This window comes from Cordyceps javanica, chromosome 4 (assembly GCF_051103115.1).
Source record: "Cordyceps javanica chromosome 4, complete sequence".
Classification (NCBI taxonomy): Eukaryota; Fungi; Ascomycota; class Sordariomycetes; order Hypocreales; family Cordycipitaceae; genus Cordyceps; species Cordyceps javanica.
The window spans coordinates 631,225-645,928 of record NC_139298.1 but is presented as its reverse complement, the minus strand read 5'-3'; the positions used below and the strand labels follow the sequence as shown (position 1 = coordinate 645,928).

At 52.7% G+C, this 14,704-nt stretch overlaps 5 protein-coding genes across 5 annotated transcripts; 3 read left to right on the top strand and 2 right to left on the bottom strand.

Moving 5' to 3' along the window:
- Window positions 1–1,550: 1,550 nt before the first annotated feature.
- On the top strand, window positions 1,551–3,589 carry V2A60_006094 (protein anchor VAC8; the record flags this gene model as incomplete). The annotated part of the gene is made up of 7 exons (XM_083257392.1): window positions 1,551–1,581; window positions 1,645–1,730; window positions 1,802–1,922; window positions 1,979–2,092; window positions 2,154–2,399; window positions 2,458–3,207; window positions 3,258–3,589. 7 exons carry the CDS (start codon window positions 1,551–1,553, stop codon window positions 3,587–3,589), a joined length of 1,680 nt encoding a protein of 559 aa, XP_083113518.1.
- Window positions 3,590–4,060: 471 nt separating this feature from the next.
- V2A60_006093 (endopeptidase catalytic subunit IMP1) lies at window positions 4,061–4,649 on the bottom strand (the record flags this gene model as incomplete). Its single annotated transcript, XM_083257391.1, has 2 exons — window positions 4,061–4,231; window positions 4,305–4,649. 2 exons carry the CDS (start codon window positions 4,647–4,649, stop codon window positions 4,061–4,063), a joined length of 516 nt encoding a protein of 171 aa, XP_083113517.1.
- A 375-nt stretch (window positions 4,650–5,024) lies between these two features.
- On the top strand, window positions 5,025–5,960 carry V2A60_006092 (uncharacterized protein; the record flags this gene model as incomplete). Its single annotated transcript, XM_083257390.1, has 1 exon — window positions 5,025–5,960. The coding sequence occupies one exon, from the start codon at window positions 5,025–5,027 to the stop codon at window positions 5,958–5,960; it is 936 nt and encodes a 311-aa protein (XP_083113516.1).
- A 288-nt stretch (window positions 5,961–6,248) lies between these two features.
- Window positions 6,249–6,928, bottom strand: V2A60_006091 (Alb1-domain-containing protein; the record flags this gene model as incomplete). The annotated part of the gene is made up of 2 exons (XM_083257389.1): window positions 6,249–6,802; window positions 6,913–6,928. The coding sequence occupies 2 exons, from the start codon at window positions 6,926–6,928 to the stop codon at window positions 6,249–6,251; spliced, it is 570 nt and encodes a 189-aa protein (XP_083113515.1).
- Window positions 6,929–8,200: 1,272 nt separating this feature from the next.
- V2A60_006090 (beta-mannosidase) lies at window positions 8,201–14,347 on the top strand (the record flags this gene model as incomplete). Its single annotated transcript, XM_083257388.1, has 13 exons — window positions 8,201–8,263; window positions 8,350–8,756; window positions 8,826–9,244; window positions 9,304–9,403; window positions 9,456–9,747; window positions 9,804–9,919; window positions 9,971–10,117; window positions 10,169–10,245; window positions 10,318–10,569; window positions 11,583–11,589; window positions 11,636–11,716; window positions 11,768–11,994; window positions 12,048–14,347. 13 exons carry the CDS (start codon window positions 8,201–8,203, stop codon window positions 14,345–14,347), a joined length of 4,488 nt encoding a protein of 1,495 aa, XP_083113514.1.
- Window positions 14,348–14,704: the final 357 nt, after the last annotated feature.

Below are 14,704 nucleotides of genomic sequence, written 5' to 3'. Positions count from 1 at the left end.
GTGAAACAAGTCGCCAGGGCTATGCATGTGTGTCTCTACTCCTCAGCGACACTGTCGAGACTTTGTTTCTTCCCAACGCACAGGCGCCGTGTGCGACTTGCAGCGGCAAGATCATTAGCGGACCCAAAAAATCTCCGAGAGGACATGTAAATGCGCTCAGTCTTATTCCAAGCATTCGATCCCATGCATGTTGGGGGTAGCGTTGTCTGAGAGAGCTTACCAGTCCGTGAATGGCCCGTTGCACAGCCTTCGGACAAAGACGGGAGCTTGAAGGTCACTTGATCTCTTGACTGCGCTGCGCCTGGTACTGCGCTTCAGAAATCTAAATATGCAGATGGCGCATCTCAAAGGATAGCACTGCAGTAGTAAATCGAGACTAAATAACCATTGTGCGTCGTGGAAATAAAGAACCGCCTTTGTTCTTGCAGACCTCTGTCACTTGGAAGATTCGACTGCTTATTTGAATGAATCGACAGTTCACTTGGATGGATTGGCTTGGGCAATCATCTTGACTAGTGGAAATACATACATACATACATACATACATACATACATATATATATGTATATATAGTAGTTTCTTTAATACGCCTAAATATATTTTGCTCAGAGATAATTCGTATTGAGGGATGAAAATTTGGAGAATTCACAAAAGGAAAACTGTGAAACACTCAAGAATCAGGAATTTATAAAAGGAAGGGTATACGAATAAGGTGAAAAATATTGATAAAATCGAGCTATTCTAAAGACCAGGAACCCAAAATCTTGAAGAAAGTTTCAGAAAATCGAGAAAACGTATGCTGGTTTCAAGGACAGTGCGTAGGTATGGTAACTATAGGTAAGTAGTTTCTTCCCTGTGGTGACCCTCAACGCCACTATCAACCCATTAGCGATGTCTAGTAGATGCCGGTGGACCCTGTTTGGGCGGGGCCTCACGCTAAGCAACGCCCCAGCGATTTTGTATTGATTACACGGATAGGTACATTACTGGCTGCAGGACCAGGTTCCTACGTTGCTACAGTAGGTAGGTACCTACTAACCTGCCTAGCTACTACCTAACTTAGGTGCCTAGGTACTAATCTACAGGGTTGCTCACTCCCTCACCGGCGGTAGACCCGTCGCCTCTACAACCGACTCCTCTCTCCACCTCCTCTAGTTATCCGTGCCGCGCCAGCTAGTTAGCGACCAAGGTAGACGGGCTCATTTTCCATCACGTCGTCACCTCGTCTTATTGCCCTTTGTCCCTTTCATCAACCACCCCACACCCGGGCCGTCTCTCCTCCTTACCCATCTTGCCCCGGCCTGGCTTCCGACGCCGTGTGCACAGCTGCCTCGCCTCCCAGCGCAGCAGGAACGAGACGCCGTGCTACCAAGGTACCTACCCAAGCTTCGCTGACGCTTGCTGAGCTTCCTCTCTCCTCGCCTGCCCTGCGATCTTCTCCACCAGCGCCGACAGAAGACCAAAAACGTCAACAAAACAAATCCATCCCGCGCCCGCACCTTTGCCATCGACAACCCGTACTCTTCGCCGCCACGGCCATCGCGCCAACCATGGGTATCTGTAGTTCAACATGCTGTGGAGGTCCGTTGCCGTTGCTGGTTTTCTGCCATCCGTGTCCCACCTACTGACGCTCGGCATCCCCAGGCCGATCCCGAGATAGCCTCTACGAGCCCGTCCTCGCCGACAGCGAACGTGAAGCTGTCGCCGATCTTCTCCAGTTTCTTGAAAACGTCAGTGCCCTCCTCTGCACGCTGCTGCCCTTCCTAACCTGCCCTGTCCCGCTAACTCGATGCAAAAATAGCGTGGCGAGACTGATTTCTTCTCCGGCGAACCCCTCCGAGCACTCAGCACACTGGTCTTTTCCGAAAACATAGATCTTCAGCGCAGCGCGAGTTTGACCTTTGCCGAAATCACCGAGCGTGGTATGCCTGTCTTCCACATCTACTCATACCACGCATTTACTTAACAGAACCTTTAGATGTTCGCGAGGTCGATCGTGACACCCTCGAACCCATCCTATTCCTTTTGCAAAGCTCCGATGTCGAGGTTCAACGAGCCGCCAGTGCAGCACTCGGTAACCTGGCTGTTAATAGTACGCTCTGACTCTGCGCTAGATCCCCACGACCGCAATCTCCTGTTAACCATAGATGCAGCTGAAAACAAGGTCCTCATCGTCCAACTCGGTGGCCTTACCCCCCTGATCAGGCAAATGCTGTCGCCAAATGTCGAGGTCCAGTGCAACGCTGTCGGATGCATTACAAATCTCGCTACCCACGAGGATAACAAGGCCAAAATTGCGCGTTCTGGTGCTCTAGGCCCGCTCACCAGGCTTGCCAAGTCGAGAGACATGCGCGTTCAGCGCAACGCTACCGGTGCTCTCCTCAACATGACACATTCTGGTACGACTGTTCTCAAACACTGCTTACCGCCGGCCACCTTGACTGACCATTGTGCTAGACGAAAATCGCCAGCAACTTGTCAATGCTGGTGCCATTCCTATTCTGGTGCAGCTCCTCGCCTCTCCCGATGTCGACGTCCAATACTACTGCACCACTGCCCTGAGTAACATTGCCGTCGACGCCAACAACCGACGGAAACTGGCGTCGTCGGAAGCCAAGCTTGTGCAGGCCTTGGTTGCTCTTATGGAGTCATCATCCCCCAAGGTTCAGTGCCAAGCTGCCCTCGCTCTCCGAAACCTGGCCTCCGATGAAAAGTACCAACTCGACATTGTTCGAGCCAACGGTTTGGCGCCTCTGCACCGACTTCTTCAATCTTCATATCTTCCACTGATTCTCTCTGCCGTCGCTTGTATTCGCAACATATCCATTCACCCATTGAACGAGTCTCCTATCATCGAAGCCAATTTCCTCAAGCCTCTTGTCGACTTGCTTGGCTCTACTGAGAATGAAGAAATTCAATGTCATGCCATCTCGACCCTCCGAAACCTGGCGGCCAGCTCCGACAGAAACAAGGCCCTAGTTTTGGATGCTGGTGCCGTGCAAAAATGCAAGCAGCTAGTACTTGATGTTCCTGTCACTGTCCAATCCGAGATGACTGCTGCTATTGCTGTGCTGGCTCTCAGTGACGACCTGAAGTCTCACCTGCTGAATCTTGGCGTCTGCGACATTCTGATCCCTTTGACGCACTCGCCAAGCATCGAAGTCCAGGGCAACAGCGCTGCTGCCCTTGGCAATCTCTCCTCCAAAGGTATGCATCACTCTTTACACATCCCGCAATCTGTGCTAATCTGTTGCTAGTTGGCGATTACTCCATCTTTGTCCAAAACTGGACCGAACCTAACGGCGGCATTCACGGCTACTTGTGCCGCTTCCTTCAGTCCGGCGATGCTACCTTCCAACACATTGCTGTCTGGACATTGCTTCAGCTATTCGAATCGGAAGACAAGACTCTGATCGGTCTCATTGGTAAGGCCAATGATATCATCGAGCACATCAGAAACATTGCGAACCGTCAAATCGACACTGAGCCTGAGCTTGAAGAAGAGGACGAAGGTGAAGTCGTGAACCTAGCGCAGCGTTGCCTGGAACTTCTTGGACAGAGCATGTCCAAGGCTCATATTGAAGGTTAATAGACGATGGAACCCAACCGCGACAAAACTGCGGTCTGTAAGACGCACATCGGTGTTGTATGCGTCTTCGAGGTTGAGACGCAATTGGTGGAGCAAAGTAGATACCTTTGCCCATGCTCGAAGCTAGCTTTTTTTCTTTTCATTTTCTGTACCCGGAGTTTTCTGTCTGGTTGGTGGCTTATGCTGGCGCCCTGCGAGCCACTGCTGAGTTTCAGTGGCAGGCAGAGGTTTTGAGCCTTTACAGTCTCAGTTCGACCTTTTTTTTTTTCTCCTATTCATCTTGTACAAAGCATATGCAGCGCATTATTGCTGCTAGCCCGGCATTTTATAATTTCGATTTTACGAGCCCGTCAAGTCTGCGAGGGCAAAGTTCAAGGATGGTGTAATTATACAATGCGATGTTACCCTGATACGCCGCCTTCGTTTCTATGTGACTATTTTACAGTTGTAATACATGCGGAAATGCTGTGACTATTGTGCGACCCGTTCCAGCGGGTTCTCAAACCATTGACGTTCATTCCATGGCAATACTTTGGCTACAACCTTGCCCTGTATGAGGGCAAGGGGTAGTGGACCAAACGTTCTTGAATCTCGCGATGCCACTAGATTGTCGCCCATGATCCAGCAGTGGCCGTCTGGAACCTGTTGAGGAGTCAGCGGTGATTCCGATAGAGCCTCCTTTGAAGCCACGACTCTTGAGAATAGAAAGCCATACCTGCATCATGTTCTCTTCCCCCTTCTGGCCCGGCGTCCCCATCGAGACGTAGTCGCCGGGCAGCCCGATGACACGCTTGACGCCCATGTCGTGGGCGGCAAAGGGCATCTGGTACAGGACGAGGTCGCCGACGCGCACGCCGCGGCCCAGTCGGTAGCGCTTGTCGGTGCCGATCCAGTCGCCGTAGGTGGAAAAGGTCGGCAGCATCGAGGGCCCGTCGGCCGGGCCGACCTCGAAGACGTGCGTCACGAACATGTGCCAGGCGAACCACGCCTTGCTCATGCGGATGCTGAGGCGCACGCTGGGCCGCTGGAAGAAGCGAGACTTCCAGAAGCGAAACGACATGGCGGCGGCGGCCCTCTCCTGGAAGCAGGAAAACGCAGGGACAAGGTTGTTCTTTTTATTCTTTTTTTCTTTTGGAAAATGGAAGGGGTGTTATGAGGGTGTTGATGGGCTCATTATGGTTGGCGCGTCGTGGGAAGGACCTGGAGAGGCAACTGGCTCACAATGAGATTGGTTTTGGATGTATGAGATCTTCGGTGGTCATGGTCGCGGTCCTGGTTTGAGGTCAAATTGTGGGCCCACAGGTGGAGGACGGTCACAGCTCTCAGAGCTAGCCCAAGCTCAACAGACCTCCCTCCTCTCCTCCACTTCCAGGTTGCTCGAGATACCCTGTCAATTGCGGAGATTTTTTCGATTATCGGCTGCCAACCATCGACAATGGCCGCACTCAGCAACCCCCGATGTCTATTCAACTCTCGGGCTGCCTTGCAGAGAGTCTTTTCCCTCGGCACGCCCGCGGCGCCGACCGGACGACGCCTCGCGACGGCCCACGTGCTGCACGCCGACCCGAGCCGCCAGGTACGCACGTACGCCGCGGCGGCGACGGCGGCGCCTCCGTCGCGGCGCGGCGCTCGTGGACACCGCTCCGTCGACTCGAGCGACGCCGTAGCCGCCGCCAAGGACGACCGGGGCTTCAGCCCGCTGTACACGACCGCGCAGGACATTGAGCGGTCGCAAAAGGACCGCATGCCGCAGGACTACGAGATCACGGACCCCAAGATCATGGTGCTCGAGAACGGCTCCATCGCCGGCCCGCTGTCGACAAAGTACGTCATGAGCAAGCTCGACGATCAGACGGAGTCGCTGCGCATGATCCGGCCGTACGTGCCCAAGGGCGCGCCGCTGCGCAAGGGCAGCAAGGCGGCGGCGACGGCGGCGACCCCCGAGGACGGTAGCGGTGGTGGTGATGCTGCCGCCGCCGCCGTCGGGCCGGTCACGCAGGAGGAGCAGTTTGCCCTGTGCGAGATTGTCAACAAGCTCGACGCCTTCCTCCGGGACAAGGAGCGCAAGGAGCGGCAAAAGGCGGCCGCCAAGCCAAAGACCAAGGAGATGGAGCTGACGTGGGCCATTAGCGAGCACGACCTGCAGACCAAGCTGCGGCAGCTGGGCGGGTTCCTGGCCAGGGGCATGAAGGTGCAGCTCGTGCTCGGCAGCAAGAGGGGCGGCAAAAAGGTCGACGACGAGACGATGCGCGCGCTGCTGAAGCGCATCGAGAGGGAGACGCGCGAGCTGGGCGCGCGCGAGGTCGGCCCCGCCAAGGGCGAGCTGGGGAGGACGATGAGGCTCGTCCTCGAGGGCGTGGTCAAGAAGTAGAAACGGCAGCAAGGGGGAAGAAGAGGGAGCGTGGTGGTGGTGGTTGTGGTGGTGTCATTCATCACGGCTGGAGCGTTGGGAAGTGTAAATTCTTGTTTTGTCTTGTCTGTGGTGTGCTGAAGTGACGGCACAGTGTATAGAATCATGTCAAATATACCATCATGTATAGAAAAACATATAAAAGGTTTGCTCCTTCTTTTTGTGTGTGTCAAAAACCTTGAGAATCCCCCAAACGCCAATGTCATAACGAAGCACGCAAATCAGCATGTATGCCGCCGTTTTTGTTCTTCACATAATCTCGTCCAGGCCATCGTCAGCCACCACTTGCTCTATCGGCTGTGCCTCTTCATTGTCATCCGTCTCCCAGCCCTCCTCGTCCTTGCTTTCGCCCGCCTTGTTGCCCTTTCTGCCCTTGGCCGCCTTGTTCTGTGCCGCCGCCGCCGCCGCCGCGACCCCCATCTCCTCATCCTCCGTTTCCTCCTCTTGCTCGTCGTCGTCGTCGGCGCCGTTCACGTCCTTGTTGATGGCGTCCCACGCCTTGCGTCTGCTGTCCACGGCGCGCTGGCGGTGCAGGCTGCGCTGGACCTTGCTCGAGGTGCGCTCCATGACGGCCTCGGCCATCTCCATGCCCTTTTCGCGGCGGCGCCGGGCCTTGGCCGACACGCGCGCCTTGCGCTGGCTCGTCTTCTTCTGCACGCCGGCCGAGTGGTGCACGGCGAGCACCGACGGCCGCTCGGTGGGCTTGCCGCGCGGCGGCGGCTGCGCCGTCTTGAGCGACCTGTCCGTGTCGATGCTGGGCGAGGTCGCGCGGCGGGCGGCGCGGGACCGCTTCGAGGGTTGTGCTGCGGGGTGAGGAAAAGGAAGGATATTAGCTTATGCTGCTGCTGCTGCTGCTGCTGCTGGCGTCATGGGATGGGCAGGGCGGGGAGGGCGGTTGAATCAATGTACGTACATTTTGCCTTGGCCATTCTGAAGATGTAATCCGTGTGGAATGGTGCTCTGGGCAAAAGAATCTGCTTCTGTGCCGTTGCGATGGTGGGGGAATGTCGGTCTACAACTTTTTTTTTCTGCAGCCGCTATCGATAGCCACTGGTGAAGTTGTGGGTTGCCAACACTAGGTATATGAATCAACTTTCATGCCCTGTAACAGAGATGTAGAATGTATTAGAGAAAAATCTACTAGTTCTGCTTCTCATTCTAAAAAAAAAAGAAGAAAAAAAACAATCTAGCTTCTCTGCAAGGAGTAAATTTTTTTAGCATGCGGTCTCGTAGAAGTCGACTGGTGTCTGCCACGGCAGTCTGCATCTTTATACTTATTCCATTCCCTAGGACGAGATAAGGCGAGAAATACTAAAGTCCCTTTTCTTCAAACAATAATTCGCAAAAACATATGAGAACCGCGGTGACCATCACTGCCATCTTTCACAACAGTCACAGCAGTCAGTGGCCTACTTGAACACCAGATCTCACTCGGTCACTTACAGTGGCCAGACAAAACCGTGCCAATTACAGACGCAACGATAAGCTGTCGTCTTTGTCGGAACTCTGTTCGGCCTTTTATTAGCATTTTATTAGCCGTAGAAGCCCAATAGGGGAACTCTTGGTTTTGGTCAAAGTCTTGTTTAAGCATCATACAGCCGCGCAAATACGCTTCACTGCTAAAGCAGCCCTATCCTACCCCCACGATGGACTTATTCGGCCTTCTGAGAGAGGAAAGAATAATGCAACTCATTTGAACGAGATAAGCGCACGAAATTTCATCCAGCCTCATATGCATGTCCTTGAAAATGACAAGTGAGAAAGAAGAATAGGGCGGCTGGCCCAACACTAGCATTCTCCCTGTTCACGATCATGAATTACGATTCTGATCAATTCCGAAATACTGAACCAGTGTTTCAACCGTAAATTCTTCATCAGAGAAATAGGCGCGATTTTCATGACTAAAATTAATTTCCCTGCTCTCCGAGATGCATTTTGTGCTCTTGCGCCACAGATTGCTCTCCACTGTCGTACCTGCAGGATGACGGTTAGTGCATCATCAACTCAGCGGCCCATCTGCGCCATCTCGGACATTGCGCATGGCTAGTGTAGCTTTGGGCCCAGGTTGTCGAACAGTAGTTCTGGGTTGAATCTCCCCTCTCCTGTCTCACCTCACTCTCTCATCTTCATCTGCAGCTTGCGCTCGAGTTGCTGCCCACTGACCGCCGCCGCTGCTGACGCGTCAACGACATCCTCTCGACATGAAGCCGCTCTTTACTGCCGCGATTGCAGGGGTCAATTACCTCCTACACCCCGAGATCTTGGTATGCAGCGTCTCCCATGGCCATTGACGGATTGATTCAATACCCTCGCGGCAAATCAGTGCTAATTATCTCTTCTTCTCACGCAGGGGATGATTCAAGAGGACATCAAACCTGATGCCGTTCTCCCCGTCACGCTCATCAGCACCGAGGAACTCAACAGCCCGAACCTGGATGACTTTCTCAAGGGACTAGAACTCTTTGACGATGTCTACTCTAGCGAATTTGCCTTTGCCTTGGTAGAGAAACCGGGTGCCAACGAAACAAAGCAAAGTACGAGCGACAGACGGGCAGCTGTGGCCGGCAAGCAGACCTACACCGTGCAGGTCACTGGGACCCCAGACGACGCCCCCAGGTCGTCGCCCTTCTCCGACCTCCCTACTGGCCCGTATATCCTACACGGCAAGGAACTGCACCAGGCCTACAGAATATATGAAGACGAGCTGGGTGCCTTTTCGGCGGGCATCGTGTCTGAGAAGCATGATACATTCGACAAGTACGATAACCCTCCCGTCCCTCTCCCGCCCAGGAGCTCATCATCCGAGACAATTGGCTGATTATATAGATTTCTTGATCTTGGCGACGCGCTCACAAACGGAACTTACCGGCCCATTGCTGTGCCGTCGCGACTATACTTTCCCGGCCCGTCCATCAAGAAGCCGCTCTCTGGTCTGCGCTACAGTGTACCGGAGGACTTTGACCTAGGAGGCCTGCCAACCACCCTGTCCAGCCAAAATTGGACGTCACTCCATCCAGATGGCGTATCCAAGCACGCCGCATACGTGCAGCTGCTGTTGGATGAGGGCGCCATCATCGTAGGCAAGACAAAGGATGGACAATTCGCCGCGGGCACGTCGTGGGTAGACGTCACAGCGCCAATCAACCCTCGCGGCGACGGCAAGCAGCCTGTCGGCGGAGCGGCCGCCGGCGCCGGCTCTGCTCTCAGCAACTACACCTGGCTAGATAATTCCATCGGTCAAGGAGGTGAGACGAACAGCTCGGCTACAAACATCTCGAAACTCTCTGATACTGACTTGGCAAAGCACTTGACGGGGCGGTTCCTCAAGGCGCCGCATACGGTCTATTTACGCTGCGCGCAACGGCCGACACAGCCTCCCAGAAAGGTGTCCGAACCAGCTCTCCGTGGGTGTATATGTGAACCTTGAAGAATGTGCCGTTCTAATCACATCTGCAGGAAATTTCAGTCCACCGGACTGTTTAGCCGCAGTCTTGAAGATCTCGTGCATCTGACTGCTCCTTCGTTCAAGCTCTCGTGGAAAGCAACTGCACGACCCAAGCGCATCATCTATCCCACCGACTTTTCCTCGCTCCTCTCTGATAAGCAGAATTTACTTATGGACGAGTTCGTCGCTGCCTGGGAGAAGATCCTGAACGTCAAGGCAAACAAGATTAGCCTAGCGGAGACTTGGGCCAAGAACCCGCCCAAGGAGGCGCGCGGCCAGACCCTGAACGATTATCTGGGCAACGTGAGTGAAGCGAACTGTTTGTGACTGAGGGTGATCTGACATAATTAAAAAAAAAGGCCACCTACGATACATTTGATTACGACTTTTACCACAATTATGACGAGTTTCGGTCTGCCTTTGAAAGCAAGTTTGGACAGGAGCCATACACGGAACCCAATGTGGCAGAGAAGTGGTACGTGTCACCTACGCAATGTTGACTGGATGACTTGGCTCATATTATCAGGTCTATTGGAGCAAAGACAGACGGCAAGGCAGCGGCGAAAAAGCTCGAGCTTTTTTCTGCATGGTTTGCCAAGAACGTTGCTCCTACTACTGCTGATGCTTCCGACAAGGCTGCTATCCTCATTCCGGTTCTTGGTCAAAACTCCATGTAAGACGGCGTTACCTCGAACTAGGCAAAGAGACGTCTAACAATCAGCAGAAAATCTGGCTCAAGCAACAGTCTCCATCCCGACATCCTTGCACCCGTTCTCGGTGCGCCGCAAATGTCGGCACCTTGTACGTCGTCCTACCCCATTTACACTTTGCAGCTACAAAAATAGGGTGCGCTAAAACTAGCTTTCTCTGCAGTCGCTCAAATTGCCATAGACGGTGACAAAGATGCCTACGTCCCCTTTTCCGCTGGCGTCATCGGCGCCAAGGGCGACGACCTCATGCTCGTCCAGACTATGAAGCGTACATTCGACATGGCCGGATGGCGCGTCCGCGTTGATCCGGGGCGGTCAACGTATCCCCCGGGCGATAATGCCCGGGGTGTAGACGATCATCACCAAGATCCGTATCCTCCCTCTATCCCCGGCGGGATCTCTTTTGCAGTAGAAGGTGGAGGGGATGCTGAGTTGTAGGGAGGGGAAAAAAAGGTTGGTAGGCCAGTCACGGCGACCAACAATTATGACTTTTTGTCGAAAGCTGATGTACGTAATAAGCCCCGTTTTATAGACGATATTAGTATTAAGTACTAATATAGTAAGAGAAAACTCTACCTAGAACCTTTATCTACTACTCTGCCTGTAGAGAGACCCTTACTAGTAATCGTAACCATGCTCGACATCAATCACTCATGAGTAGAGCCCAGCCTCCTAGTAGGTCTCCAGTGTCCCTAACGTGAGTTCTCAACCGGCGTAAAGTGCCAAGAAATGTTCGATAAGACGACGCCACTCAATCCTTGACCACTACAGCTTAATCTATCCTAGGCTTCAGTAGCAAGTCCTTGAAAAATCGCCGAGTATGTCTCAATTGATATTCTTGGGACCTTTGTTCAGAAACTGCCGATGGCTAAAATCACCCGGCCCACCCCAACGACCTAAGTAGCAGCTGCGATGTAACACTGCACTTGAGGTTAGGCAAGACAGTAACATGACGGCTTGCCTACCGGCTTCAAACCCCGCCCCAACCCGTGTGGGGTGATATATCATCCTGTCATCATTACCAGCGTTGAGCTTGGGAGTAATGCTCGGTACTAGCACTGCCTATCAACCGGACCCGTCGGTAGGCGGGAATTAATACCTCCGGAAACAGTATATAACCCGGCATGCCATCCAGACACAAACTAACTTGCAAGCAATAAAACCGTACACTATACACCACGGACAAGATGAAAGTCTCGGTAGCTTTTCTGGGCTGCGCTGGGCTGGCGATGAGTGCCGCAGAGTCAAGCCCAGTCCGCTCTTTGGGCGCGGAAACTTGGACTGTTACCAATGAGCATGGGAATATTACGGTGCCCGGGAAATTTCCGTCCCATGTCCATCTTGACCTCTACGATGCAAAAGTTATTAGTTAGTCGATTACACAATCTCTCAAACATGGCTGGTTCAGGTGGCTAACTGACAGATCAGACGACCCGTAAGTTGCGCCAATCATCTCGTCAAAAATGCTCTAACCCAACCAGATATCACGGCCTCAATGATTTGAACCTGAGGTGGATTTCTGCGCAAAATTGGACCTATACCTCCAACCCGATTTCTGGATTGTAAGCACTCCCTCCCGGCGGCTGAATCGGGCTACTCTTAACGACATGCAGGAGCCAGGATCAGAGTCAGTCCACCTGGCTCATATTCGATGGCCTGGATACGTACAGCACGATCAAACTTTGCGACAAGATAGTGGCGACAACAGATAATCAGTTCAAACAGTGGTCTTTCGACGTAACATCAGTGCTCAGCAACTGCGACAGCGAGCCAGTGCTCAGCATCAACTTTGGAGCTGTACCAACCATCATTAATAAATTGAATGCCAGTGGTATTGAAAGTACGGATGCACTGGATCTGCGATTTTTGAATGGGTATGCTAACAAAATTCAGCTTGGCCGCCCGAGGTTGTGTATCCTTTCGAGTACCCCAATAGACAATGGGTTCGCAAAGAACAGTCAGACTTTGGCTGGGACTGGGGTCCAGCTTTTGTGCCGACTGGCCCCTGGCGAGATGGTCGAATTGTTCAGCTCAAAGATGGAGAGGCACATTCTCTCAACACCAACGTCGACATCTACCGCAAGGGTCAGTTGAACAACTTTGCCGCGGACCAGGGCCAACCTTGGGTGGTCAATGCCAGCCTCGACTTCGTTGGCAGTTTGCCCAAGCATCACTCCATGCATGCCGTTATCACAGATGCCGATGATGATTCCAAGATTCTGTACTCTGGAAAGTTGGAGAATGTCACTAGATCCAATTCCACAATCACGGGCTCGGCCATCATCGACGCTGACAAGCCCCAGCTCTGGTGGCCCAGTGGCATGGGCAAGCAGCCGCTGTATTCGATTACCGTGTCAGTCTCTGCTAACGGTACTGGGGAGCCTGCTTTGGTGTCTCGAAGAAGAGTTGGTTTCAGAACCATATTTCTCAGCACCGGCAATGTGACGGATGAGCAAATTGCCCGTGGTTACCAACCTGGTAACAACTGGCACTTTCAAATCAATGGTCACGAATTCTATGCCAAAGGCGCCAATATGATCCCCCCAGATGCCTTCTGGCCTCGTGTCACAACCGGAAGGATGAAGCGCATGTTCGACTCTGTCGAGGCGCAAAATTTCAACATGCTACGAATCTGGTCATCTGGCGCCTATCTGCCAGATTTCATTTATGACCTTGCCGATGAGAGAGGCATCTTACTCTGGAGCGAATTCGAGTTTAGCGACAGCCTGTATCCCGATTATCCTGATTTTGTGCAGAGTGTCAGCGACGAAATTTCTTACAACGTTCGCCGCATCAATCATCATCCGTCTCTGGCCTGCTGGGCGGGCGGAAACGAGTTCGAGAATTTGCTTCTGCCACAGGCGCAGGCAGTCGACCCAGACCATTACCCATATTATTTGGGCCAATATGAGCACTTGTTCATCACAGTCATGTTTATCATTCTCGCCGAGAACAGTCGCTCCATCTCGTATACGCCAAGCAGCGCGAACAATGGCTGGACAAAGATTGACTTTTCTCTGCCAGTGCCGATGGTTGAACGCTACAACAACAAAACTGAAGGTGATCTTTACAGTAACACCGACTATTACAATTATGAAAGTGCTGTGTCTTTTGATTACCATCGGTATCCCGTCGGTCGCTTCGCTGTTGAGTTTGGCTTCACCAGCATGCCAAGCCTGGCAACTTGGAAAGAAGCGCTGGATCCTGAAGACTTGCACTTCAACTCCTCTGTCATCACGCTTCGGAATCATCACTATCCGCCAGGCGGCTTGCAAACGAACTACACCAAAGGTGCCATGGGATTGGCTGAGATGACCCTTGCTGTCGAGAGATACTACCCGTCTCCGAGCAAGGATGATTCGGTGGCCAACTTTGGTGCTTGGTGCCATGCTACACAGCTTTTTCAAGCCGACTTTTACAAGTCGCAGATTCAATTTTACCGACGTGGAAGCGCCATGCCGGAACGCCAGATGGGATCTTTGTATTGGCAACTCAACGACATCTGGCAGGCACCTACATGGGCTGCGCTCGAATACAGTGGTCGCTGGAAGGCTCTGCCCTACATGGCCAGGCACGTCTACAAGAATGTCATTGCTGCACCATTTTTCGACCGTGCATCCGGTGACTTGGAATTTTGGGTAACTTCAGACTTGTGGGAATCTGTGTCAGGAAGTTTGTCGCTCAGCTGGATCGAGCTCGAAGGAAAATCTCTTGTCGACAACGCGGGTATGCCCAAGATGGTCAACTTTACCGTCCCTGCCATCAACAGCACCAATGTTTTGAAGACAAATATTGCCAATGTCAGACTGCCAGACCAGAACAATGCAATTCTGCTCATGTCCCTCCAAGCAGAGGGTCATCTTCCCAATGACAAGTCAACCACCCGGTTTACACACCGCGATCACTTCTTGCCAGTGTGGCCCAAAGACGCCAAGTTTGCAGATCCGGGGCTCAAGCTGTCCCGAGTCAACTCCACTGGTGGTTTCGTGATCGAAGCAACAAAGGCCGTATCCCTCTACACGTGGCTGACGCACCCAGAGGAGGTCTTGGGCTTTTTCGACGACAATCTGTTTGTGCTGGTCCCGGGGGAGAAGAAGCATGTCCAATTTTTATTGCAAGAGGGGACACCGGGAGATGGGTGGATAGACAAGGTGACTGTGGATAGTCTCTGGGACTTGACGACACGCAATTAACACCGATATACGCAACGCGCAGTACGCAGGCCTCAGAATTATTCGCATAATCCATTGCGTAGACCACCTACATAAATCAAGTTTTAATTCTTTATTGCTCTCCTTAAGCTTAAATGGCTTGCGCGTGGCCGCGTCACGGCCATTCGGCTACAAGATCCGGCGTTACTACCAAATCGGGCAAGCCCGACTCCCACCAGCCTCATATCATTGGATAATGTCGGCATCACGCTCAAGGTGAGTCACGACGCCGAGCCTCAAAAGGATAATATCCTCCTTAAGCTCGTCGGCGATTGTTGTCAAACAAAGATACACATATGCACATATACATATTCATTGAAGAGTTATTTTATAAGCGAA